At 33.9% G+C, this 27274-nt stretch overlaps 1 protein-coding gene across 2 annotated transcripts in view; it reads left to right on the top strand.

Annotated features, from left to right (window-relative positions):
• The window catches only part of ASCC3 (activating signal cointegrator 1 complex subunit 3), a 336070-nt gene that overhangs the window by 164157 nt on the left and 144639 nt on the right, over positions 1–27274 (top strand). For both annotated transcript variants that reach the window (XM_045084262.1, XM_004767092.3), the window contains exon 14: positions 11503–11637. In XM_045084262.1, coding sequence (XP_044940197.1) covers positions 11503–11637 — 135 coding nt within the window. The remainder of the gene's footprint in view (positions 1–11502; positions 11638–27274) is intronic.

Here is a 27274-nt window from a genome sequence, read left to right as displayed (position 1 = left end):
TTTCTTAATTTTATTTATTTATATATTTTAATACAAGTGAGCGCACAAGCAAGGGGAGCAGTGGGCAGAGGAGGCAGCACAGGCAGAGGAAGAAGCAGGCTCCCCACTGAGCAAGGAGCCCCATGGGGGGCTGAATCGCAGGACTCTGGGATCCTGACCTGACCCAAAGGCAGACACTTAACTGACTGAGCCACCCAGGCATCCTGATAGGAACTTTTTCTTAAACAAAAATATTAGTTTGAATATATCTTAAATTTGTTTAAGTAATTATGAACAAGGAAAAATAATATTCTTGATATGTTTACTTTTATATTTAAAAAAAAACTAGAAGAAAAATCTAATACTTCTATGCTTAAAACAATTTTAATGTATAAAATTCACTTTCATCAAGAGCATATACATTGTCATTAAGTTACTTAAGTTTATAAATGTAATGATTTTATTTACTTATTTATTTTTAGTGATTGTTTTAAAAAGAATTCAGCAGTGCCTAGGTACTCAGTCAGTTAATTGTCCAACTCTGGATCTCAGCTCAGATCTTAATCTCAGGATCATGAGTTCAAGTCCTGCATTGCTCTCCACATTGGGCATGGAGCTTATGTTAAAAAAATGAATTCAGATTCCAGATTATTGAATGCATGAATGTATATGGTGCACATATGAATAAGATATAAATTAAGAATTTATAGAAAGTTTATTCAGGCATTTCTTGGATAACATAAACTGTATTACCTCTAAAAGATATACATATGTTTAATGTCTTAAGGAAACATTGTTAGTTAAAAAGTTTATAGTAAAGGGAAAAAACATTCAAAATATTTACCATTTTGAAATTCTAAAAACACTTTTTTCTCTGCAAGTTTGTGGTCTTAATATTTTAGAGGCTATGCTGACTAGAACTGTCTTATGCTTCTAAGTATATTATACAATGCCCTGATGTATGGTGAATTGATTGTAAGATTATTTTCTTTGCAGTGGACTTAGCTAGAAAAATGATGTGTATTTTTGGTGTCATGGTATATAGTGTACACTAAGTCCTCCAAGTTTGTTTTCATTATTACTGTACATTTTGATAACAAGTATCTTTTAGGTTTAGAAAATGTGAAGTATCATAGATTTCTTTTTTTTTTTTTTTTTTTTACTTTTTTTTTTTAATTTTTTATTTTTTATAAACATATATTTTTATCCCCAGGGGTACAGGTCTGTGAATCACCAGGTTTACACACTTCACAGCACTCACCAAAGCACATACCCTCCCCAATGTCCATAATCCCACCCCCTTCTCCCTCATAGATTTCTTTTAACCCAAATATAGCACTTAAAGCTCCCTACCAACTCAAACATAGAAACTGATAAATATTAAAACTTACTCCTTTAAAGAAATTTGCAAAGAATATATTTCACTTTTAGGGTAATGCCTTAAATATAATTCAGTAATGATAACCTGAATCTATTTATCACTTAAAAGCTTAGGTTTCTTGAGAAGAACTGCAGATTCTCAGCATGAGAGTCCAGAGGTGGCTGTGAATTGCCAAGTGTAGATCTAATTACACAGTTTGGAGCTGCGGAACCAGTTCTCTCTACTCCAGATTACTTTTCTTGGTGTATTTGCATAATTTAATGCATGAAGACTAGTCAGTGAATTATACAGTTTTCTGATATAGGTAGGACAAGGTAAATTAACCCTGTCTCAGGTAGTTTGTATTTTTATGGTCTATCTGATAAACATTTAACCACATCATTTTAAATTAAAAAACTATGTGTTAGTAAATTAGTTGGTTGCCAGGAATATCTGATAATAAATGCTAGTTGTTACACCCATGATTGTTAAAATAGATGATTTTAAATTTTATTATTTTAGCCCTATTTTTGGAGCTAAACTATTACTTTTAGTAATAATAGTTTTGTGAGTGTAATCCAGGTAGAGTAGTGTCAGATTTTCTACCATTATTAAACGTAAGAATACTTTCTTTATTCCTGTCCATCAGTAGGACATTGTTTTGCTTAATGAATTTGATTAATTTGATTCATTGTAAATATAGGTAGCTTTGGTTTGGGAACTATCTTTGACTTCAGAGTCCAGAATTTTTTTTAAGATGCTCTCAGAATTGCTCATTTTATAAGTTGTTTCTTTTTTAAATCACAAATTTTGAACTTTGCAATGGCCTTAAACACATATACACATATAGCTATACAACAGTATTAGAAGACTAATCAGTAGCAATTTTGGTTTATTAAATATCAGTGAAATGTTTTCTAATGCATTTTTTAAAACAATACAAGAAAAGTGACTATCTAGTTGGAAAATTTGAAAGTTAACTTGATACCCCGTATCCCCATAAATGTATCAGTGAAAGTATTAACTCAGCCTACATACTATTATAACTTATAAACTTTTAAATTCAAATCTCTGCTCATATTTAAAAAAATAAATGTTTTCTGTGAAAACTGATCGTTTTTAACATCGGAATTTCAGCTCTCATTTATTGAGTACCTACTGATTGAATGATAGTTTGGAGAGTGAGACGGGATGACCAGGAGACCTCAAAATGAGTAAGATGTAAACTTGCCTTTAGGCAACACCCAAGGAGGAAATACAACTTGATGCAAAGAAAGTAGGCTTTCAAATGAGGCTAATTCCCTATTCTGCTCTTGAATGAGTAGCAAATTATTAAAACTCTGAACTTCAGTTTTCTTATCTGTAAAATACTAATAGTATTACCTATCTAATAGTGTTGTTAATAGTGAGATAGAGAACGGTGCGTGGCACCTAGTACTGGGCCTAGCACATAATAAGCATTTAATCAATAATGCCTTTTATTGTTAGTCGTAGTAGTTATTAACGTCAAGGTGGAAAGCTATGTATATGCTGAGATTACACAAGGCACGGGTATGAGCAAAGTGCTGTGGGAATGATTAATTTCCCTAGAGAAATTGGAGAATAACCATTAGAACAGGATTTAAAGGTTTGTAGAATTTCCATGAGAGAATTGGCAGGAGACCTAAGTAAAATAAAACATGAGCAAATGCATGGAGGTTTTGAACAATAGGAAGAAGAATTTAGTGAGATGACGCCCAAAGACCAATAATGAGGATACTTGAAATGTCAGGATCTTTAGATCAAGTAGTTTGTTAACTTTAAGAAAGGACTTCAGTTAATTTTTGAATTATGCTTTTTATTTCTTTTCCCTTTTATTTTTGTTGTTCTTATTGTTGCTATTTCCTCCCATAGTTGTCCATGTAATAAATAGCAACTTCTGTGTTGCATCTTCTCAGACTCTAATCTTTCGCCATAGTAACTAAACAGAAGCTCCAAAAGCACAGGGAACAACAGTGCTGGACCTGCCCACTCATTATGTCCCCAGGGCCTGTCATGTAATTGCTGGATAGACTTGTAGAGGAGCTATGTCAAGCATAAAAGTAGCTAAAAATAAAAGGTAGTCAGTGATTAAAGCTTAAGGGAAGGAGCACATGAATTTGTTAGATGCTCAAAAGAATAATTGTATGGAAGCATCAGGGAAATTTTTATTGTATTAATTTAACCATATTAGTAATATCCATCTCCCCCATGTAGGTAAAAGGGCTTCTTTTCTTTTTCCTAATGAAATTTTATGAACTTGTACTAACTTTTCAAGCAGTTCAGTGGCTACAAAGCTATATTTTAAAATGTTTAAATCAGAGTTCCCTTTTGTAAGATCTGTCTCTAATACTGACTCTCAGGGGTACCTCAGTACTCTCTTAATCATCTTGACTCCTCATAAAAAGCACCCCTTTTTTTAAGTTAACCTCACCGTTTAAAATTTTTTCCTGTTGATTGTCCTTTCAATTTACAATGATAAAATTGTTTCTCTGGTTTTTCTGTTATTTCTGCTGCTTTCTTTTATACTTCCTTGAGTCTTTTTTTTTTCCATAATGATAGCCTTCTCTCTATTCAGTTTAAAATCTCTAACATAAAAATGATTTCTCAAGTATCACCTTTAGTGGTATCATTTATTTCTGAGTCTTGAATGAATTCTATCTTAACACATATTTTATAATGAGGATTGTTATTTGCTTTTCCAGATATTACCACTCCTGTGTCCATTTCTGTCAAAAATGTGTATTTACCACCCTGTGGATTTGCTCTTCTCTGTACCTTTGACTTCTGTATACTTTCCCTTGAAATGCTATTTATTTTCTTCTATGAGAACATTTCTCTTTTCTTCTTAAAGCATTTCCAGGTACGTTGAAACAAGATAAATTTGTCACTTAGATCAAATGTTCCACCATCACCCTTATAAGTACATTGTCAAATATATTTCAAGTTTTTACATTGATACTGTAAATTACCTAGCAGTAAAATAACCATGTCAAATTTACTAGTATAGTAGTACATTACAAAAAGTTTTTATAACCTCATTGTCGTCATTATTTTTTCTGTTCATTATAGTTTATGTATTTCATTGTAAAACTATTAGGGCTTATTTCAGTGGCTAAGACAAACAATACAAGAAATACAAAGGAAACTTCTTTTTATCCTCTCCTACTCCCATTTTGTGAGGCATTTTATTTGGTGGGTGTCCATCCATATCTCGAATTTTAAACACACACATCCTTTACATATATACTCAAAATAATACTATGGAAATTGTTCTTCAGCTTGATTTTTTTTGCACTTAACACCATATTGTGGGTATCTTTCTAGATATCCATTTTTGAGAGCAAAATCCAGTGCTGTTTGTGCCAACTATTGGATTACCAGAGCCACACAGTGCTTGTGAAGTTCAGCACATTTTCAAATGTTTATGGCTATTTTTTACTCGCTTATCTATAAATTTCTTCAAAGCCACAGAGAAAAATGCTGTTAGAGTTAAAGAAAAATTAACTGTTTCCATACTAAACAAGGTACCATAAACAAAGTCAAAGGATAAAGTATAGACTGGAACAAAATATTTGCAATATAAAAAGACAAAGCATATTATCTTCCATATACAAAGAACACCTACAAATTGGTAAGAAAAAAAAATCTCCAATAATAAAACAGACAGTGTTCAGAATAAGGAAATAGTTAAATGAATAGTCATGTATAATTGACCTAACAATTTCACTTCTATGAAATTATCCAACAAATATATTCACAAACGTGAAATAAAACTTGTGAACAGTTATTTATTACATCATTGCTTTAAATAATGAGAGATTGGAAACAACATAAATGTACTGGCTAAATTAAAGCATTCTAAGTAATGGAATACTATGCAAATATAAAAAATAAATGAAGAAACAGTACTGATGTGAAAAGATCTTCAAGTGGTTTAAGTGTCTTCAGCTGGCCAGCCTTGGCAGCATTGGCAGGCCTAAAATGAGAATTCTGTACTTACTTGTAATGTCCCACCACAGATGTCTTCTGATTACACAGCATGCAGAATCAAACCTTTTAAAATTGCATTTACCTGATAACATAGATGTGGTAATATGACCACAGCAATAAAAACTATTTTGTGCTTATGAGCTTTTGTGATATACAAGATATTTGAAATACATCTGTAGTGGCACTCCCCATTCAAACTATGTAGAACGTAGAAAATGATTTGCCTGTGTTCTCCTTCCTCCCAAAGATACCAGAATGTTCTAAATGGGGCACAGGGAAGGTTTGGCTTGATGCAGGCTCTCAAATGTTAACAAAACATGTATGAGAACCACCAGGAGGGCTCATTGAACCAGATTGCTAAACCCTCTTCTTCCGAGTCACTGACTCAGATCTGGTGTTGGACCCTTAGTTTGTAGTTCTCACACGTTCCCAGGGGATGCTGATGCTGCTAGTCTGGAGACCACACAGATTTAGAATCACTCTTTGTTTAGGTCATTAGAGTTAATTCTCTTGAGGAACCTGGGTTAAGAAAGTTGGAAAGAATTGAGAGCAAGACGCCTAACAGGACAGTGAGTGAAAGCATTAACCACTACTAGGATATGAAACTCCTCACCCTCAGGCCTTATTCTTTAACCGGTACGAGAGTGAATACCTTATTTTAAAGCACGTCATTCTGATCCCGGAGTCCGGGGATCGAGGCCCACATCGGGCTCCCAGCTCCAATGGGAGTCTGCTTCTCCCTTGGCCTTCTCCTCACTCATGCTCTCTCTCACTGTCGCTCTCTCAAATGAATAAATAAAATCTTAAAAAGAAGAAGAAGAAGAATGTCATTCCCTTAGCGGCATTTTCTGTGGAACATCTATCTGCCATTTTGTCTATGTTTTTCAGATATTTCTTTTCAGTCTTCCTTCTTAGTGGGAATTTCTAGGGAAGAGTCTTTGATTCAATGTTTCACTTAATCCTTGCCCTCCTCCCTCCTGTTTTCAAATAATCTCAGGCTTAAATATTCCTTTTAATTTTCTTTTTACTTATCATTCCTTTTGCACAGCACCTTTACAAAGGTGTTAAAGGATAAGTGGCCTTTTAAATTATTTCATGTGGTGTCAGATACGCACACATTTGAATCAATGGGGAATAAATATGTAGGTGTCAATTTATAGCAGTCATTTACTGGTCTCACAGTCTAGTCTTTTAGGCCAAATTCATTTTATTGTTTATTCCCCTTACAGTAGTGCTGATACTTACCCCTTCTGACAGGTTTTCAAAGTTGCTGTACAAAGAGTGTTAACATCTCCTTAGAACTTGTTAGAAATACAAAGTCTTAGGCACCTGGGGGGCTCACTCAGTTGAGCAACTGCCTTCAGCAGCTGGGGTCCTGATTTCAGGGTTCTGGAATCAAGCCCCACATCTGCATCCGGATTCCGTGCTCAGCAGGGAGCCGCCTTCTCCCTTTGCCTCCCCACCCACAACTTGGGCTCTCTCTCTCTCTCCCAAATAAATAAACAAATCTTAAAAAAAAAAAAAAAAAAAAAAAAAAAGAAATGCAAAGTCTTGTCTTGCCTCAAACCTACTTACTCTGAGAGGGTGATGGAGGAAAGGAGCAGCAATTGTGTTTTTAGATGATTTTGAAGTGCTCTAAAGTTTCAGAGTTACAATTTTACTAAATGCAATGTTTTCACTTCCATTATGTACTTCAAACTTTATATTAAGCTTGTGACTCTAGAACCTATTTGCGGAGTGAGGGAAATAAGAATCGGAGAAATGAAATAGTTTGTCCTAAATCACTCCTCTTTAGTAACATTTTTTTTTTTTATTTGTTCACTTGAGAGAGAGAGATAGAGAGAGCAAGAATGGGGAGGTGAGGAGAAGCAGGCTCCCCACTGAGCAGAGAGCCCAATGCAGGGCTGAATGTCACGACTCTGGGATCATGACATAAGCTGAAGGCAGACACTTAACTGACTGAGCCAGCCAGATGCCCCTAATAACGTTTCAAAGTAGAATTTTTGGTATTTTTCAAATATGTCCTTCCCTCTGAATACATTGAAACAATATGTTACTTAAACCTTCTCGTTTTTAGAATCATTGTTTCTCTCGGCTTTCACTCTTTGGTTACCTTTAATCAGCATCTCATGTAAGGTACACTGTCTTTGGCACATCAAATAACAGGACCAAAATGCAAATTCACATACTCCCTCTCCTATCCCAGGACTGATTTAATTATATATTCTTAAACTAAATGGCTTTTTAAACTAAAAACAAGTATATACAATATTTTTAAAGGCATTAATCTAACAAACCTCAAGTAAAAATATAAACAGTTTCATAAAACTATTAAAATTTACCAATGTTGTTAACTTGAATCTACTGTTATAATCTTATTTTAACGACCTATGCCTATTTAACTGCTGTTCAGTTACCAGTAGTGTTTCTAAGATTGATTTGGAGTTATTTATGCCAAATAAAACAGTGCTGTCCTCTCTGTTAGTTATAATTTTTATATGTCTATTAAAATTAATTAACCAAATTAACAAACCATAAAATCAAGTATGTTATAGAGACCCAAAACCTTGTAATGGCTTCTGTTGGAGCCTCTAAACAGAAAATTCTTAATAAGAAAAAGAGCTTATTTTACTGAACAAGAAGTGATGGATCATTTAATAAAAAGAAATTGCTATTTTAAGTTGTAACTAATATTTCTCTTGGCTCCAGTAGAAAATAATTTGCAAAATGATAAGTTGACAAATCAGACTGAAATAATTAATGAAGATTTAGGGTCATATTTTATTTTCCCTTATGTTCTTTGTATCAACAGGATTTACATAATGTGGCATTTGAATTATGGAGAATAGAAATCTGGTTGCATTATAAAACCCCATCTGGGAAATGATCTTGGGGCTATACTGATTATATGAAATACCTTCATATTCCCTGATATTTCATATATATATATATATACACATATATATGTAAATATGTATATGTAAATAAAAATATGTTATTAAGGAGTTTTTAAAATCATCTCTTTAGTAGCAGTTTTATGTTTCCTTTGTTTAACCTTAGGAGAAGAAAACTAAGTTGGTGGTAATTATTAGCTAATTTCAAACAGTAGTTATCTCAAAAATTGTTAATAATTCAAAATTTAGGTCCCACCCCTAAATATTCTTAGTTTTAGGGAAGGACCCAGAAGTCTATTTTAATGACCCCAACACTGATTCCCATGAAGAGATTCCTGGATCTCAGTATGAAAAACTTTGAAAGAGAAGGTACTTCTTCAAGCTAACACACTCAATTTATGAAGGATAAGTATTTTATTGTATTTTTTTTATTTTAAATATTTTTTTTATTTTTATGTTAAGTTAGCCACCATACAGTACATCACTAGTTTTTGATGTAGTGTTCAATGATTCACTGTTGCATAGAACACCCAGCGCTCATCACAACACGCGCCCTCCTTTCAATACTACTGTAGGCTCCTCCATCTAGCCTGCACCTGCTTCTATAGGAGATTGGGCTGATGACTAGTGATTCTTCCTCACCAGCAGGAGCGGACCCATTCAGAGCCTTGGACTGTATTTCTCACTCTATCCATGGTGCTCAGCACATAGTTTGGAACTGAGTAGGACTGTGTAAATACAGCGCAATGGATGATTGAAAGGCGACCCACCAGCTTCATGGTTCGCATTCCTGTGTTATCCATGCTCCCTGTGTAGTTTTTTCTCCTTCCTTAAATTGTACATGTCTTTTATAGAAGGGTCCAGGTCTTCTGCATTTTCATATTTCCTCTTTCAACAGTACTTTACACATCCATAGCTAGAAAATACTTAGCAAATGAAAAATATTTTGTGCTTATTTAGTACATCAGAATAGATTGTCATCTCCTTGAGGGCAGAAATGTTGCCTCTCTCTTTCGCAGAATTCTTGGGGCTTGGTAATGATTCTCAGAATTCTCAGAAACATTTGAAAGAGTGGATAAATATAAATAATTTCAGTTTAATTTAGATTTTCTTAAAATTTATCATTAGGGGTTAGTGAGGCTTTGTGTGTAATAAAGCTTAATTTTACATAAAAGAAAAAAGTCTGCCTTAATTTTCTAAGAAGAAAGTCACTGTTGAAGTACCCTTACTTCTATATCACAGGGTGATATAACGTGAGAGATTCTGAACTGGTGAAGCTTCAGCAGAGCATTATAGCTAGCAGAATTCTTCTATCTAACTTTGTATTAAACAGTTTATGTCATTAATGATGAAAATATTATAGTGAGCTTAAGTGGTAGACTCCTGACACCCCATGAGATAAAGATGTTTCCCCAGAAAGCTAGAGAACCTATCAAAATCAGATTTGGGTTTGTTTTTTTTTTAGTTGAAAATAAGGAAAGAATTTTCCAAGTAATCATGAAGCTTACTGAAATAATTTTTATTCATATATTCTTAGGGATACTCTGATGATCATATTTCTTTTCAAAACACATTAGTATCAACAAATCAGTTAGAGATCTAACCAAGTATGAAAGCTTACACTTTCTATCCTTGATGGCTGTGATTAACTAATGTTAAATCTCTCTAGATGACTTGTAATGCTTATTTTATTGTCTCTAAATGCTTTGGGAGTTTTTCATTGAGGAATTTTGATTTTCTCCAGATTATCTACTCTCTTTGACTTCAAACACTTTCTGAAAGAATAATTAGTAATTTAAGCATTCCAGTTTCTTGAATGTTTATACTCTGTGATTTTACTGTCCTCTGGATTATAATTGACATCCCGTACGTGGAACAGTTTTTTTTGGCAAGCTTATGGGCATGAGATTACTGTGAGTAAATTTTGCAGTGTGTGCTCTAGATCCGTGTCACTCCATCTCCTTTCTAGTCCACTCCCAGGTCTCCCTCTCCGTTTCACCTTTGTTCAAAGTGTTTCAAATGTTTCGAAGTGATCTCTTTTACTTAGGTCAACTAGCATGAGCCTATCATTTCCTTGACTAAAACCATCAGTGGCGCATTTTTCTAAATGTGTATCATGGAAATAACACCAATGTTTTAGCTTTTGGGAAAACATAATTAACAGATAAATATGGAGAGAGGTTGAGAGAGAGGCAAGATTTAGGACCTCCATGTTGCTGAGGCCTCAAGGGAATACTATGGTAACCAGAGAGTTTTAGAGCTCTCGATTTTGTTGCAAACTGAGGCTAGAACTTGTCTTTAAGTCACCCACACTGCTGATTGTCCTTAGTTTGTTCAGTATCCGATTTTGACTACAATGCCAAATTACCTAGAGGTGCTTTATTCACGTCAGATAAAGTTGAAAAAGATCAGTTGTCCATATAAAAGAGTAAAATTAGTGTATTAGAGTAATGGCACTTTGGGAAGGCTGGGGTTGAGCTGAATGGGGGTGGGGTGGGGGATTTGGAAGCCAGAGGAGAAGGCAGCACCGATGGGCATCAGATTCTGAGTGCTCCTCACTCTCTGATTTCATTCTCTTCAGTTGCATTGACATTCTGACTGTCCCTGAAAATGCTTTTTTCCACTTGTCCTTGACAAAGCGTCCAGATACGTGACTTACCCGTAATTCAGATTTCCACAGTCACTTTGTGAGTAATTCCACAGGAAGATCAAAAAAAAAACAACAGCAGAAAATTCCAAATGCCCCTCTAGAAGCATTTTCATCTCCAACAGTTCCCGAAACTCTATTTTTTAAATGGTTGTTCTTGACATGATTTTCTCCAAGGAAGAGTGTTTTTATTGTTTTCAATTTCTTTAAACATCTTTATGATACTGGAAATTTCATTGACAGTGGAGAAATAAGACTCTCATATATCTTTATACTCTGTCCCCGTAATATATGATTGCACTCATGAATCATGTCTTCAAAAGAGAAAAGCACAAATTAAACTCAACATTTTATATAATACATTAATTTCAGTTCTGATTTCTGCCAATTTATAGGTTAACAGTATATAAAGCCATGTTTTTGAATTTTATTTAACTTGCCTTTATCCTATATATACTTTGTTCTAAAATAAGGAAATGTTGGGGAATTCATAAACTGGGGGTTGTATTTTGGAAAATTAATGTTTGTATATATATATATGGTGATTTTCAGACTAGTATTGAGCGTTTAATGAATTTTAGTATTAAATAAACTGCTTTTCTTTCTTTCAGGTGATGGTGTTTGTACATGCTCGAAACGCCACTGTAAGAACAGCTATGTCTCTAATAGAAAGAGCAAAAAATAGTGGTCAGATTTCTTGCTTTTTACCTACACAAGGACCTGAATATGGACATGCAGAAAAGCAGGTAGGGAACAAATGATGGCAAGATATAAGAACTAAAGCATTTAATGTGCCAGATAATACAGATATTTTATATATGACAGATATATGGTCTCTAGTTTCCAAGGACTTAATTTTACATTTTTATCATGTTATGATCTTTATTTTTTTTATTTAATGATCTTCCAAAGAATTCCAGTGCATGAGGTGTTCGATTACCACGTCTATCAATATGGTTAGAATTGTGTTTATCCTACTCATTAAAATATAGTTAAAACATAAAATATAGTTAAGTTCCATAAAATGTGTTAACATTGAATAGGGTTATTAGACTCTTAAAAAACTAATAGTTAATATTTTTAATTTCTCAGTTTTAATTTCTAAGGTCGATATAGACAGATTAAAGCAGCATAAATAAAAGTTCTTCTCGAGAATGTGAAAGTCTAGGGGCACCTGACTGGCTCTGTCAGTGGACAATGTGATTCTTAATCTTGGGGTTATAACTTTGGGTATAGTGATTACTTAAAAATAAGACCTTTAAAAAAAAAAAAAAAACCCGGGAGTTTGATAACCTAGCTACACAACATATACTTAAAGGACCTTAAAAGCCTGGGTCACCTTTACAAATGCAGAACCACAGGCCCATACCAGATTTACCAAATCATAATCTGCACTTTGCCTCCTTCCCTAGGTGAATTACTGCACATTACAGTTTGAGAAGCACTTCCCCAAGTAATTTGAGTATTGATAGTATCCTAAGATTTACAAAAGGTTTTCTTTAATTATGTGAGATAATGATTTAGGTCAAGAATAGGTAGACCACAGCCTGAAGGCCAAAGGTTGCCACCTGTTTTTATAATTAAGGCTTTATTAGAAAACAGCCAGACTCCTTTGTCAATGGCTGCTTTTTTGTTTTTGCAGCACGAGGGAAGAATGCACAATTGCTACAAGGACTGTGTAGTCCACTAGTAAGCCTTAAATACTATATGGCCCTTCACAGAAAATGTTTGTCCTGATTTAAAGCAATGAAAATACATTTTCAAATGAAAAAGTCAGTGGGCATAAAATGATAGTAACTTCAAAGTATTTTATATGCATGAGATTTAACTGATTTTACTGAACAGCTGCTTGCTGTCAGACGTTGTGCTATACGCTTTCACATTTATCATCTTGGTAAAATGCATTTAATTGTTTTGACTTCACATTTGACTCCACTATGAATTTTACCATTTTGTATTGACATTTTAAATTCTAAATATGATAAATGTGATGTCAGTTGTTTTGAACATGAGATTCTTTCAATTTAGAACTATAAAAATTGTTCATTTTCTTCATTTTTCTCCACTTTATAAAATCTCTATTACATAACACTTATTAAACAGCTTTGTAGTCTTCCAGTTATTTATTAACTGGAATTTATGAGGGCCTTTGAAAAGTCAGGTTTGCATTCATAAGTCTTCTTTCATTTCTTAGGAAATATAAAGCAACACCATTGTGTTTAAAAGCCAAGCCTTGAGAGCCACCTTGTGGATTTCTGGTTACTTCATACTTCTCAATTCTGAAAGCTATTGCTTATTCCAAATGATGCAGGTTTATTATTTAATTCCTATAATAATAGGGTTTAACATTTATCAGGTGTTTACTGGTGCCTGGCATTGCTTTCATTGCTTTATACATAAACTCATTCTGTCTCACAGAACCTTTGATATAGGTTTGTACTGTTATTATCCCTTGTTATGGTATATGTGTAAGTAATTCAAATACAGCTTGGAATAAAGCATATAGAAATAACTTACATAGAGACATTTTCAAATGACGTTTATTTAAGGCATTGTCACCAGATCCATAGATCACTATGGTTAAAAAAAGAGAGGGAGAGAGAGAGAGACATGGAGAAATGGAACATTTTAATACAGCTAAGTAGACTTGGAAGTCTGAAGACTTTTTTTATTACACCTTTTAAAAAATATTTTTATTATATTTGATTTTTATCCAGTCTGCCTAATGTTATTGGATTTTTTCAAACAAGAATGGCATTCCCAAACATTTATTAATAAGTACATTTTTCAAGGAACATTGTCCTATTCACTATTGTATTCCCAGACTTTCATATAATATTTGGCTGATAGTAAGTACCCCAAATTACTTTCTTTCCCCTTTGTTCCTCTGAGACAAACATTATGAGATGGCCTCACTTTAATTTTCTCATTTGATCTCCACCACTGTTCTGTCCCTTAGAGATCCTTATCCCTATTTTATAGATAAGGAAACTGAAACTGAGAGAATAATTTTCTCAGAGAAGCCATGTAACAAGTAGTAGAGCCATGATTTGAATCAGTCTGTCTCCAAAGCCTGCCCTATTTACCACGCTCTATCCTAAATGTTCAAAACCAAATCTGATCTGGACTTTCTAAAGCTTTCAGGGCTTTGAGTCTTTTTGTTTCTTTTTTGGTTTTTGTTTCTAATAAAATGGAAGAACATTTCTTCAGCCTAACCATATCCCTCATTTCTGCTGAAGAGAGATTCAAAAAACCTGTCCCCTCCATGGTAGATATGATTCTGTACCAAAAGATAAGGAAATCTTTCTGAATGTTTTATTGAAGCTCCAAAATTGTAGATTGTTCTCCTAGTGTTAGTTATATGCTTCTTATTTAAGTTCCTTTTGAACTTGGATGGTATTAACATTCTAGCAGTTCTGAGGAGCTATTATCATGATGGTAGGAGATACTCCTTACCATGTTTTTGAAAAATGGGAAATTAAGTACTCGAAACATTAAAATGAAATTAGAAGGTAAATTTGCTATGGTAGTACATAGAAATTTAGCCTCATGACTCCTGTTAATGGAAATACAGCTAAATCCCTACCGTGCCTCACTAGCACTTTACCCCTAAGTGTGTAATGTGTAATGTAACCATCTCAATTCCTGATTCACCAATTATGGTTCTTAAAAGAATTTCTTCACAATTTTATTCAACACTCTACTTTATTTGTATAAATAATAAGTAAAACTCCATTGAGGAAATTCTTTTCTATCTGTGTGTGTGTGTGTGTGTGTGTGTGTGTGTGTGAGAGAGAGAGAGAGAGTGAGAGAAAGAGAGAGAGATAAGGCTATTTCTCTGCCTTAGCCACAGCCAAAAATCAATCTTTTCTTCCCATTAAGTAACAATATATTTTAGGACTCCTCATATCATTCCCATTTTTCCATTTTTAATGTAAAATTTATCCCCATATGAAAACTAGCTATATTTCCAAAGTGTCCACTGAAATAAGAAAATAGGGGAAAGAAAATGAAGTACCCCAAGAGTAGCTTAAGCTATAGAGATGGATCTTGCAGTTCTCCATGGGGAAGGGAGTATCTTAGGAATTCCAAATGAGGCCCAAAGCAAGAGGGCACATTAACAAAAAGCTCTAGTTATATTTCACCTCTAGAAGTCCTGTTGCCTTAACCACCTAAATATTTCTGAAACTTAATTTCTGTTCTATCAAATGGAATAATAATAGGGTAAATAATACATATTCTAATAGTTAACTATGAGAAACAATAGAATAATATATGAAATTATTTTGGAAAATGAACAATGATAAATTGTATCATATTTTATGGAAATCTACTTTTAGAAAATATACATTAATAATTAAATTTTAACATGGTTAAAGAATAATGAACTGTATGAATAAGTTTTCCTAATTTTCCCTGCATATATTTTTCTCTCCTGCACGAAGTTATTTTTTTAAGAAACCACTATTTTCTGTAAGAAAGAATATACCTTAAAGGAAAAGTAGTAGCAGCTTACATTTATAGCAATATGTCATTAGGGATGCAGGTATTTTCATTATTAAGCTATTAGTTTCAGTTATGATTTAATTTCAAGTAGAATGAATATTTCAATTAGAATCTTCAGATTCTGTTTCACTTATAATCTTAGTCAAATAAATTCTTTCCTTTAGGGACAAGTTTTTAACAGGCTTTAAATATCCTAGTAATGGGATGGGTATTCCCACTCACTCCTGGATAGTATTTCTCCTGATTTATGTGTACTGATATATGGTTTGATTTTCTTACAATTAGAGATATTAAATTTTTTTCTTATAGGTAGAAATGGTCTGTCATGCAATAAGCCTTATGAATATAGTTATTCAAAATATCTATTAAAGGAGAACTCTATAAAAAATCTAGTAATAATATGTTCCCTCAAGCTACCGTAAAGAATCAGTTTTTGACATTTTTATTATTATCTAGATCTCCCAATGATTTCATTGTTTTTTTCATAGGTCAGCTTTAGCCTTTATCTAAATTAAAGGAATTTGACTTTGATTTAAGTTATCAGATACTTAATAGCTTTATTTATTTCTACTCTAGCAGTTTAATACTCAGTATAGCCAAATAAAATTAGAATTTTCCCTTCCCGGTATAGATGATACTTATTAGCCAAAGAAAGTAGCAGGTGCCAAATAGACCCCTTTCTTTTATTTTTTATTTTAAATGTATGCAAAATGTTTGTTTGATCAGAGTTTATTCTTTCCTTAGCCATATCAACCTCCTTTCTTTTTGGAGGTTAATATAATAATTGTACTCTTGCAGAATTGTTATAACCACATAGAAAGAATGTCGAAAACGTATAAAAATTTAAAATAAAATAAAATAAAATTAATACAAAATAGAACTGAATGTTTAATTGTATTTTTGGAGACATGACTTTTCTGTTTTCAAAGGGAAGTAGGCCCTTGTAGAATAAAGGCTTTGGATCCAGGCAAACCTGGATATTTATCTGTACTCAGGCATGGCAACATAGCCTTTTTTAATTTCCTTGAACTAGTTTCATCATAAACAAAGTGGCAGTGATACCTATATCTTAAGAATTTTGTAATAAGTTAGGTAACATGTCTTGGCCTGATACACAGTGGACACTCTATAAATGGTTACATATGTACTTTAAAGGGAAAGAAGATGACAAATTTAAAGAATAACAGATGTAAAAATATTTAAATTTGATGCTGTTCATCAACAAAAAATAATACATTGAATCTCAAAAGGCAGTGACAGGTTGGGGGAAATATTAGTAACTATAGCTTTATATGTATCAGTATTTACCTTTTTATATGTGTATCTACATCTTCGTGTACTTACTAAGTTTAATAACTAAAACATGAAGTTTTCAGTAAGTAAATGAGCAAAGAGAAGAAAAATAGTAAACTGGAATAAAAAATTAATGAATAAAATTGTACAAATTAATGGATTCTATATTCTTTAACCTAATAAATCTTTAAAAACTGAAAATGATAATGTCTATTTCTAAAGATGATTTGGGGATTTGGTACATTTCTAGTTTCCTGTGGCAATGAATGGGTCAATGCTTTAAAAAAAAATTTTTTTTTATAATATATGTTAAGAGCTACACTTTCTTCCAGATCCTTTAGCCATGAAATTCTAAACCTGGGAATCTTCCCAAAAACAGATGAAAAAGAAAAGTAATATATACCAAGAGTTTTATTCCAACACATTGTAATGGTAAAAAAATGCAGCATAAATATCCAGCAGTAGGGGAATTTTAAAGTGTGAGCAGCAATTCAATTAAATACAATAACCTATTGAGAGCAGTTATTTTAGAGTATATATTAAGATGTCCAGTTCTAAATTAACTGTCAATTTTCATTCAATTGATCAAATTTCTTATGCCACAGAAAGTAAGTAGCAAAACAAGGTGGTGTTTCTCTACCTTTAAGACACAGACAGTCTCACAGAGGATTTTGAGATACATACATAAGGAAAGTAAAATATGGTAAATAGCATAAAAGAACAAATGGTTCACAAAAGAGAAGTAGATTAATTCAAACCAGTGATCTTGTATCTCAAAATGCAGCTACAAAGGTAAAGGGCATTCCAAGGGAAGAAGAAAAGGAACATGAACAAAGGAAACCACGGGGTTGGACAATGAGAGTCTTCTCTTTTCACTTGGGTGTGATATGCATGAAAGGCCTGGCATATAGATTTTGGTCAGAATGTGGAGGACCTTAAATCATTTGCTTCAGCACTTGGACTTTATATGCAGTGAGGAGCTATTGAAGATTGTGGAAGAAGAGACAAGTTATATGACCAGAATTCAAGTGCTGAAAAGTAGGACTCTTTTTCCAACACACAGTGGAAAATCCCTTGAGCCAGGTGTTCATTTCAGTCAACTCTAATATATGGCCAACTTTGAAAATAGAGGAGACGCTTCTTAAGAGACACAGATATTGACATTGGAATCTTATTCTTATTTCTTTCATCATCACCTTTAAGTAAATTTTAATTGTAGCAAATTTTGTTCTTATGCTTAAAGATGTATTTTAGAAGCATAGAGTAAAATTTTTATAACAAATGTATGTATCTTTTTAAGGATCCATGCTGTTTTGGAAACTGTGTTAATTGGAATACTGTTGTTCTCTCATATGAAAATACTTTAAAAGCACTCGAAAGACATGCAGATTAAATAAGTACAGTTATTAAATCCCAAGAGATACAGAGATTTATACTGATAAAATTTAAAGATCAAAACCACATTTCACAGTGTGATTTTTTTAAACATTATTTCAGCTTTTATGGCCAAATGGATATAATGGATATAAAGAATGCAAATTTAGAAGAGATTTCTCTTTTGCTAATTAAGGTGCTGTCTCTGGAATAGTAAATTCTTTCTCTATAATTGGATTGTAGTAATATCAAGGTTACCTATGTTACCCTCTTTCAAGGGGTATAACATGGACAGAGCACCTGGTATTTCCTTTCTCCTAAGCTAAAGTGAGTAATTAGCGCAGCCAGAACAACACATGAAAATTGGTTGGGGGAATTAGGTTAGTCTGTGAATTGATTATATACCCATAAGCCTCAAACCATTTTTAGTGATGATCACTCAGTGAATATTTACTGAATGTAAACTAGTTACCAGTCTCTCTGGTAGATCTCTAGATAACAACTAAGGAACCTCTGCTGTCAGCCTGTTTGGAGTGGATTGAAGAAGACATATATCAGTCAAGATACAGTAAAGGAAACAAACCACTCTAGTACATTTTAAATAGAGAAGAATCTTATACAAGAAATTAGGCACTTACTAATGTTGGTAAGATTGAGGAAGTAGAAGTTAGGGGGCTACCACTGGAACTGTTGAATTTAAGACCCAGCTACTTCGATGGTGACCCAGCGGTTGAGAAACCACGGCTGCAACTATACATGTCTTTCCAACACTTGTGAACACGCTAAATTTTGAATGTATGATACTTCTGTTATAACTTCAACCCTCTTTTCTCCAAGGTCTTATTTACAACCAAAAGATGATAGCAGAAAGAAGGTTTCCTCTTAACTTCCACTATCCAGATCTTGTGCAAGTGCATGTTGTTAGCAGAATTGATCTTTGCATCCAGTACCTGGCCTACAGCAAATCTTAGAAATAGCGTTTTTACTTTCTGGCCTATACAATATAGGAAGGCTCATAGAAGGAACTGGGATTTGGAAGTGATTAATACTCTTTGCTTTAATTGAGAATGGAAATATATTGAGAGTATCTATCCCTTTACTCTTATGGAGCTTGTGTTTTCTGAAAGGACAGAATGATTAATCAACTAATTAAATAATTTAATTTCATTTGTAATAAAGAATAAAGAGGGACAAAGTTGCTAAGGGAAAATAAAATGAAAGGATCTGATTTAGACTGACGGTGGTAGAGAAGGCTTAGCAAGGAAAGTGAAACTGAAGCTGAGATTTGAAGGTTAGGAAAGGAAAGAACAGCAGAAGAATGTTCTAGCTAAAGGCTCTGACACCAGAAAAGCAGTAGCACATTGAAGGAAGTGGATAAAAGTCAAAATGACTAAAACATAGGGGCACCTGGATGGCTCAGTTGGTTAAGCATCCAACTCTTGATTTCAGCTCAGGTCATGATCTCAGGGTCGAGAAATCAGGCTCTGTGCTCAGTGGGAGTCTGCATAAGATTCTCTCTCCCTCTCCCTCTTCCCCTACGCCTGCTTGTGCCTGCTCTCTCTCAAATAAATAGATCTTTTTTTAAAAAGATAACTAAAACAAAGAAAATGTTTTTTCTCTGTCTTCCATGTGACTGTCAGAAGGAAATTGCTTGTGGCATAAGATGAGTCTAATGTTATAGGGGAAGGCTGGATCTTGAGTACTTTTATATTCATATTATAGATTTGGTATTTGTTTTAAAAGCAATGGGCTTTGCCCTTTAAGCCAGAGAAAGAGGAAGAGGAAGGACTGGGCAGAGGAGTAGAAGCAGGTGCTGCTGATGAATGGAAAGAAAATAGAGGAATTGTGATCTCAAAATATCATTGATGATAAAGAATGGACTTTAAAGAATTGTTTGAGCAAACTTTAATCAGAAATTGAGATGTTTGTACTAGTAATTTTGGAAGTGGTACAGTTATGAGTTGATGACAAAGACTAGAAATAATAGTTGATAAGGCTGAATTGGAAATGAGGGTGTCAGGGAATGGAAGAGTGAGTGTTTTGGATGTCGACACGGAAAATACTGTCACCTAGGATGATGACAGGAATTGGGATGGAGAGACAGACTATGAGCCATAGGTGTCAAGTTCATTGGATAGGATTAAATGACAGGTGACGTAGTCAGATGAACTGAACCTTAAAAGAGCTGGAGTTTTTACAAAAAATGACTACATAATTGACTGGAAATGGTGATGAGGAAGATAGATATCCTCCTTCACCACTGGAGAGGGAATGGATGGGAAACAGTCCATACAAGGAGAGTCAAGTTTCAGTTAAGGCGAGGTCATAGAAGAGGTTAATAAAGTTTGTTGATCATTGTGTGGCAGTTCCAAAGAGTAGATCAAAGAATTCCCTACCCCATAATAGAGAAGGTAAGGAAGTGAGTCAAGAGCAAAGAAATGCCAATAATTATGGGAACTTTGTTATAATAGAGAATTGGTTTCCCATTACCTGTTCCTATGCCAGTTAACAGAATCAGAATCTGAAATAAAGCCCTAAAATTTTTAACATGATCCTCAGAAATTCTGATCATAGTTTTGGTTAGTTGATTTAGTGAAGAGATGACTAATGGACCTTATCCTGAAGAACAGGGATGGGAAGGATGATGGATTTCCTTCTGACAGCCTCGTGGAGGACAGAGTATTACATGCCTTGGTATAGATGTCAGAAAACCAATTTAGATGTCTCAAAGAATAATGTTTAAAGTGGAATAAGAGCTTTGAAAGAGAGAGAAAGGTGAGGGAGAATTGCATATTTTTCCTTCGATTTCTGAACTCCTTTCCCAAAAGAGAAGCCAGTTATTGGTTTATGTTCTTAAATAAGCAGGTCCACTTTCTCATGCTGATTATCGTACTAACATTGGATGATAAAAGTAGCACTTACCAAAGATGAAGATTTTATAAATTTTTTTAACATTAATAATGCATACTCACTAATGATTGTGAGAAAGAATGGCATCATTCGGAGAAAGATATTTGCCTCCTGGTTAAATTGTAGTTTTTATAATGGCAGTTAAGTTATTCCTGCCTAATGGATTTGATATTATCCACATTAAAGCATATCTTATCAAGATAAATTACCTCAGAAGGCTTACAAAGGTCACTGTAAATTAGTTATGCAATTTCTATCATGCTTTTTCATTGAGGGCTTGCATCTCAACTGAGATTTTTGTGTTGCTTCTGTATATTTTTGGTCTTATTGGAAAAACAAATTTGTTTTCCTTTAATAACCTCAATTGCTTTTTGTTAGCTTTTTTTTTTTTCCAATTATAGTTTTAATTCCCGTATTTGTGTTACTTTGGAAGTCAACTTTGGGAAGTGGTTACATTTTAACCTTATTTATTTTTTTACCTTTTTTTTTTTTTTTTAAATGTTAGTCACCTTAAGTACATCAATAGTTTTGCATGGACCACGGGGTATTATACACAAGCAATGAATTATGGGATACTACATCAATAACCTTACTCATTTTTAAAAGTATTCACACTGTTTTTTCCATATAATGGGTAGGAGAAAGATATGTAAGGTCATAGAAGGAAGTCCTGCTTGATTTCACTGAGGGAAGAGAATATAGTGCCCTCTGTGTGCTAACAGATTACCCTAATAGTTGTCCATTCCATTCTACTCTTACTGACTATAAAGCCCTTTATGGGAAGTTCACTTGTGAAAAGTGGAAATATAAAGTCAGAGGAAAGCAAGCTTAAACAATTCTAACTACACATCTGAATTCCTTTACCTTCTCACAGCTCCTCTTCTTTTGTGCTATATTTCCATGTGTAGAAACACTTATCCAGTTAATATGGTATTAGATCTCGAGTAGCTTCTTTGAGAATCCAATGCTCCATTCAGAGAATGTGAACAAGATGAATTATATCTCTGCAGTTATTCAGAGGATAGCAAAGCCTGGACTCCAGGTAGTGCTCCCCCTGGGAAACCAGATGGAAATGCAGTGATGGTTTTGATACTTCAGAAAGTAGCAGTCACCTGTAGTAATACTTGTAATAAAAAAAGTTTAGCTCTGGGGCGCCTGGGTGGCTCAGTGCATTAAAGCCTCTGCCTTCGGCTTAGGTCATGATCTCAGGGCCCTGGGATCAAGCCCCACAAGGGGCTCTCTGCTCAGTGGGGAGCCTGCTTCCTCCTCTCTGTCTCTGCCTGCCTCTCTGCCTACTTGTGATCTCTGTCTGTCAAATAAATAAATGAAATCTTTAAAAAAAATTTGATTGTACTTCTCTCTCTCTGCCTGCTTCTCTGCCTACTCGTGATCTCTGTCAAATAAATAAATAAAATCTTTAAAAAAAAAAGTTTAGCTCCATAACTCATGATCTTACCCATCTCTTCTCTATTCATTTCTCTAAAAGAAATACCTGTTTAAAAAGCTTTTTTTAAAGGAAAGACTGAATGCAACTACTCATTGTATGTATTTGCATGTATGTTTCAGTGTAAACAGATTTGATCATGTTATACATACTTTCATGTCTCTTGGAATAATACATAGTGGAGATGTTTTCAGATCAACACAGAAAGATCTAATTCATTCTCATAACAACTACATAGTATGCCGTAATGTGCATACTGTCTTAATTCATTTACCCAGTCCCGTCTTGATGGACACTTTTGTTGTTTCCAATTATTTTTAATGTAAACAGTGCTATAGTAAACATTTTTGCTCATACTCTTGGCAGTTGCAGTGATGTCCATTGGGAAAATCCCTAGCAGTGAAATTTATACATCAACATGTCGCCTGCATTTAAAATTTTGGTAAATGGTCTCAAATCGCCCATTAGGGAGTTTGTTCCAATTTACATTTCCTTGAACACGGTTAACTTCCTCCCACATGACTTTATGCTGAGCATTGTGAAAGTTTTTAAGTTTAAAAAAATGATACTTCATTATTTTTTTGACTGACATTTCTTTGAGCGAAGCTGAGCATTTCCATATTGGCCACTTGGAATCTTTTTCTATAATTTGCTTATTCATATCTGTGGTCCATTGTATTTATATTAAATTGCATGTATTCTCATATGTGTTATAAATGTTTTTTTCTTAGCTAACTTTTGGATTTTCTTCATTTACAAATATTTTACCTTGTGTAAATTTTTTATCAATTTATTTATAGTCTTTGGGCTTTGTCTTACTTATAAAGACCATACCTATTTTATCCATAATTTCCTCCAGCCTTTTTAAATTTAATTTCATTTTTATTATTAAACCTTTGATCTGTCTGGAATCTATTCCATGTAGTAATGGACTACATGGAATATTTTCCTGAATATTCCATTTCTTCTATTGATTTTAAATTTTGATATAACACAGAATGCTCATATTTGCCTGAACCAATTTTTGAACTTTCTTATCTTTTCATTGATCTTACTATTTCCTCTTTGGTATCAAACTGTTTTCTTAATCTGTTACTATAATATTTTTAATACTTGATTATTCTTCAAGTTTAGAATTTTTCCTGACTAAATATACAGGTTTACTTTTCAGGGTGAAGTTGAGTATAACCTCCAAGGAATCATTTTCATGTTTTAGTTGAGTTAGTGCCTTGGTTAAGTTAGTGAGAACTGGCATTTTTACCAAGTCAAGTTTTCCCATCTCAAAAATCAAAGCATGTCATTTCATTTCTTGAATATATTCATATAAATTTAAGTATAATGCCCTTGAATTTTGAGGTTAAATTGTACTTAGTTGTGGTGTATTATTTTAATGCATTGGTGAATTCTGTTTTCTAAAGTTCTTTACTATTTCAATTGATATTCATAAGGGAGGTTTCTCTGATATTCTGTTTTCTGCTTCTTTATCAAGTTTTAATATCAGTGCTGTTTCACTGCTTCTGTAAGATTAATTTTGAGGCTTCACTTCTGTTTCTGTGTTCTAGGGCCTTTAATAGTATTAAAATTAATTTGTCTTTAACAAAGTTTGAAAGCCCAGATGTTGGATAGCTTTTAAATTTTCCTCCATTGCTTTTATTATTTTATAACTTCCAACACTTCTAGGATAAATGTTATAGCATATTTTCTATAAAGCCATCCATCCCAAACAGTTCTTTAAATGGTATATACTGAATTTTACAAAGTACTCTTTTCTGATTATTTTAAACTCTGATATATTTCTGAACATTTTTTTTTTTTACATTACTGATTTTGAGTCTTTGTGCTTGTGCCATTGAGCTTGTGTACGACTATCTATGTCCTTTTACTTAAAGCTACATAGTAAATATTTTAAGCCTGTGGACATATGGTGTCTGTCACAATTACTTAACAGTAGCTCAGAAGCAGCCACAGACAATATGTAAACAAATTAATATGGCCATGTTCCAATAAAACTTTATGTACAAAACAGACAGTTGGCACATAGTTTGCCAACTCCCTTTCTTGCCAGCAATAGCCATTGGTGATTTTTATTTTTTTCTTTTTAAAGTAAGAGGTTTTGTGTTTACTTATCCATTTCACAGATTTTAAACCATCAGATTCTATTTTAACTTTATTAGGATATCTGCTCTTTCTTTCTTTTATTTATTTATTTATTTATTTTGGTTTTTGTTTTATTATACTTTCTTTATGGGGTGGCCAGGTGATCGGTATTAAGGAGGGCACATGCTGTGATGAGAACTGGGTGTTTTATGCAACTAATGAATTGTTGAACGCTACATCAAAAACTAGTGATGTACTGTATGCTGGATAACTGAACATAATAAGAAAATAAATAAAAAACAAAACAATAACTCATGAGTTAGATGTTAATTCACTTATTATATTTTTATTTAGTGAAATATTTCAGGTATGATATTTTCTGAGAGCATGCTTTTACTCTGTCCTGTAAGTTTGATGTGTGATGTTTCCATTAGTTTTTAGACTTATGCAGTTTTAGTTTTTATTTTTCCTATGTTGTTTATGAAAGACAAGATAAGGAGGATACATATATGAAGTTGCAGGTGTGTGTTAGTTTAGAGTGATTAATTATTTTATTTAGATGTTTTACACCTGGTTCAGTCTACTGTCACATCTCTGTTGGAACACTGTGCTAGAGTAATAAACCGAACTGGTCTCCCCTCTGTCTCTCTCTCTCTCTCCTGCTCAGAAACCTGCAGTGGACTTTTCCACTTTATTCAGAGTAAAAGCCAAAATCTTTATAATGGGTGTCCTCAGACTCATGTCCCAAACGGAATCTTCTGCCTGCCTTCCACGGCACAAGCATTGGCTCTCCCGATCCTGTTTTCCCCATGACATATTTAGTTCATCAAGGCATCCATGGATAAGCTAGGGAGAGCCCTAACTCTTTCCTTCCCCTCATACCTGCCTTCGCAGGCAGTCACCCCGACTTCCTTACTGTATAGCCTACTCCCACCTTGACTTTATGTGGTGTGTCTGTTTCCTGTCTCCATCTTCTCACGGGCCTCTTGTTAGCCCCGTAGCTGCTCATCCAGCCTCTGGTCTTAGCCCAACGACAAATCTACTACCGCTTAGGAACTTTACGTGACCCCTTCCCACCTGTGCTTGAGACCATCTAAAGCATGACCTCATCCCCCTTTCTAGTCCCTGGCCGTCCTTTACAGCACCCCTTTATGCATCCACCCAGTACCTCCTGAACATAACTCTCAAACACACGGTATTCTTTGCTACTTCCGGCCTTGGTGCTTGTTTACCCTGCCGCCTCCTGTCCCTCACTTAATATAGCACTTGTCCTTCGAGACCCACATTTCACATTTTCTGTAAGGACTGCTTTGATGAGACTAGCAGGTCATTGATTCATTCATTCCAGAAATGGGCAGGAAGTACCAGCTGGGCAGAAAGAACTCTGCCATGTGTTAGTGGGACATACACAAACCACAGTGCACCCCTGCCCTTTGTCCAGCTTTGTCCATTTACCTCTGTTAGAAACATATCGTGTCATACACAAATAATGAATCATGGAACACTAGATCAAAAACCAATGAAGTACTGTATGGTGACTAACATAACATAATAAAAAAAGCGTATTTTATAGAAGTCTTTCTTTCCATTCTGCAAATCACTCAAAAGCTCAGGTTTTGTCTTTAATTTCTGTGTATGTCTAGGATCTACTATATGATAAACAGTTATTTCTTACTTAAATTGTCCTCTCTTTGGCCCGTTAGAGTGCCTTTTTAGATCACTGTCCTGTTTTCTAAATTTGTTAGAAGATATTTTTCTTAGGAATGTAAATAATTTAGCATAATAATGCAAAGTTGTATAGCACTAAATAGAGTTATATGGTCAAATTATACAGCTATCTTGTACATAGATGGATAAAAATAATCAGTCTGGGTATCTTCCTGTTAAGGAACTATGGTCCTTACATTTTTGTGTCTATCAGAATAACTTGAGGAGCTGATTAGAAATGTATATCTAAGAACACGAAAACATGTTTCATATCATTAGTCATTAGGAAAATGCAGATTAAAACCACAGTGGGATACCACTACTTACCTCTTACAGTGACTAAAATAAAAAATAATGACAGTCTCAAGTGCAGACAGTCAAGGGAGGTAACTGGAATTCTGATATATTGGTGATGAAAATGCATATCATACAGCCACTCTGAAAATAGTCTGGCAGTTTTCATAAAGTTAAAAATGTATTTACCATATGACCATATTTACCATATGACCAGCAATCACAGTCCTGGTATCTACTTTAGAAAAATTAAAATACATTCTCTTACACACACACACACACAGAAACTTCACATGGATATCCATAGAGGCTTGTAGTCATGATTGCCCAGAACGGAAACAACTCAAAAATCCTTCAGTGGGTGACTGAATTAACAAAATATCCATCCATACCATAGAATACTACTGAGCCATAAAAAAGAATGAACTATCAGTACAACTTAGGTGAATCTCAGAGGCATGAAACTGAGTAAAAGAAACTAGCCTCAAAGGCTTATATACTGTTTTATTCAATTTCTATCACAGTCTTGAAGTCAAGAAACTATAAGGATGGAGAACAGGTCATTGATAGCCCGGGGTCGTGGGTGGGGAGGGTTTAACTCTGAAGGAATGAAACAGGAAATTTTTTAGGGTAGAGGAACAATTCCATATCCTGATTGTGGTGGTCATTACACAAATTGAACATATGTTAAAATTCATAGAACCAAACACAAAAAATGGAAAAACAATAAAATTTTTCTGTATGATTTTTAAAAGAAG

The sequence above is a fragment of the Mustela putorius genome, unplaced genomic scaffold, assembly GCF_011764305.1.
Source record: "Mustela putorius furo isolate JIRA1106 unplaced genomic scaffold, ASM1176430v1.1 tig00000759_pilon_pilon_pilon, whole genome shotgun sequence".
Classification (NCBI taxonomy): domain Eukaryota; kingdom Metazoa; phylum Chordata; class Mammalia; order Carnivora; family Mustelidae; genus Mustela; species Mustela putorius.
This window is presented reverse-complemented; position numbering and strand designations above follow the sequence as displayed.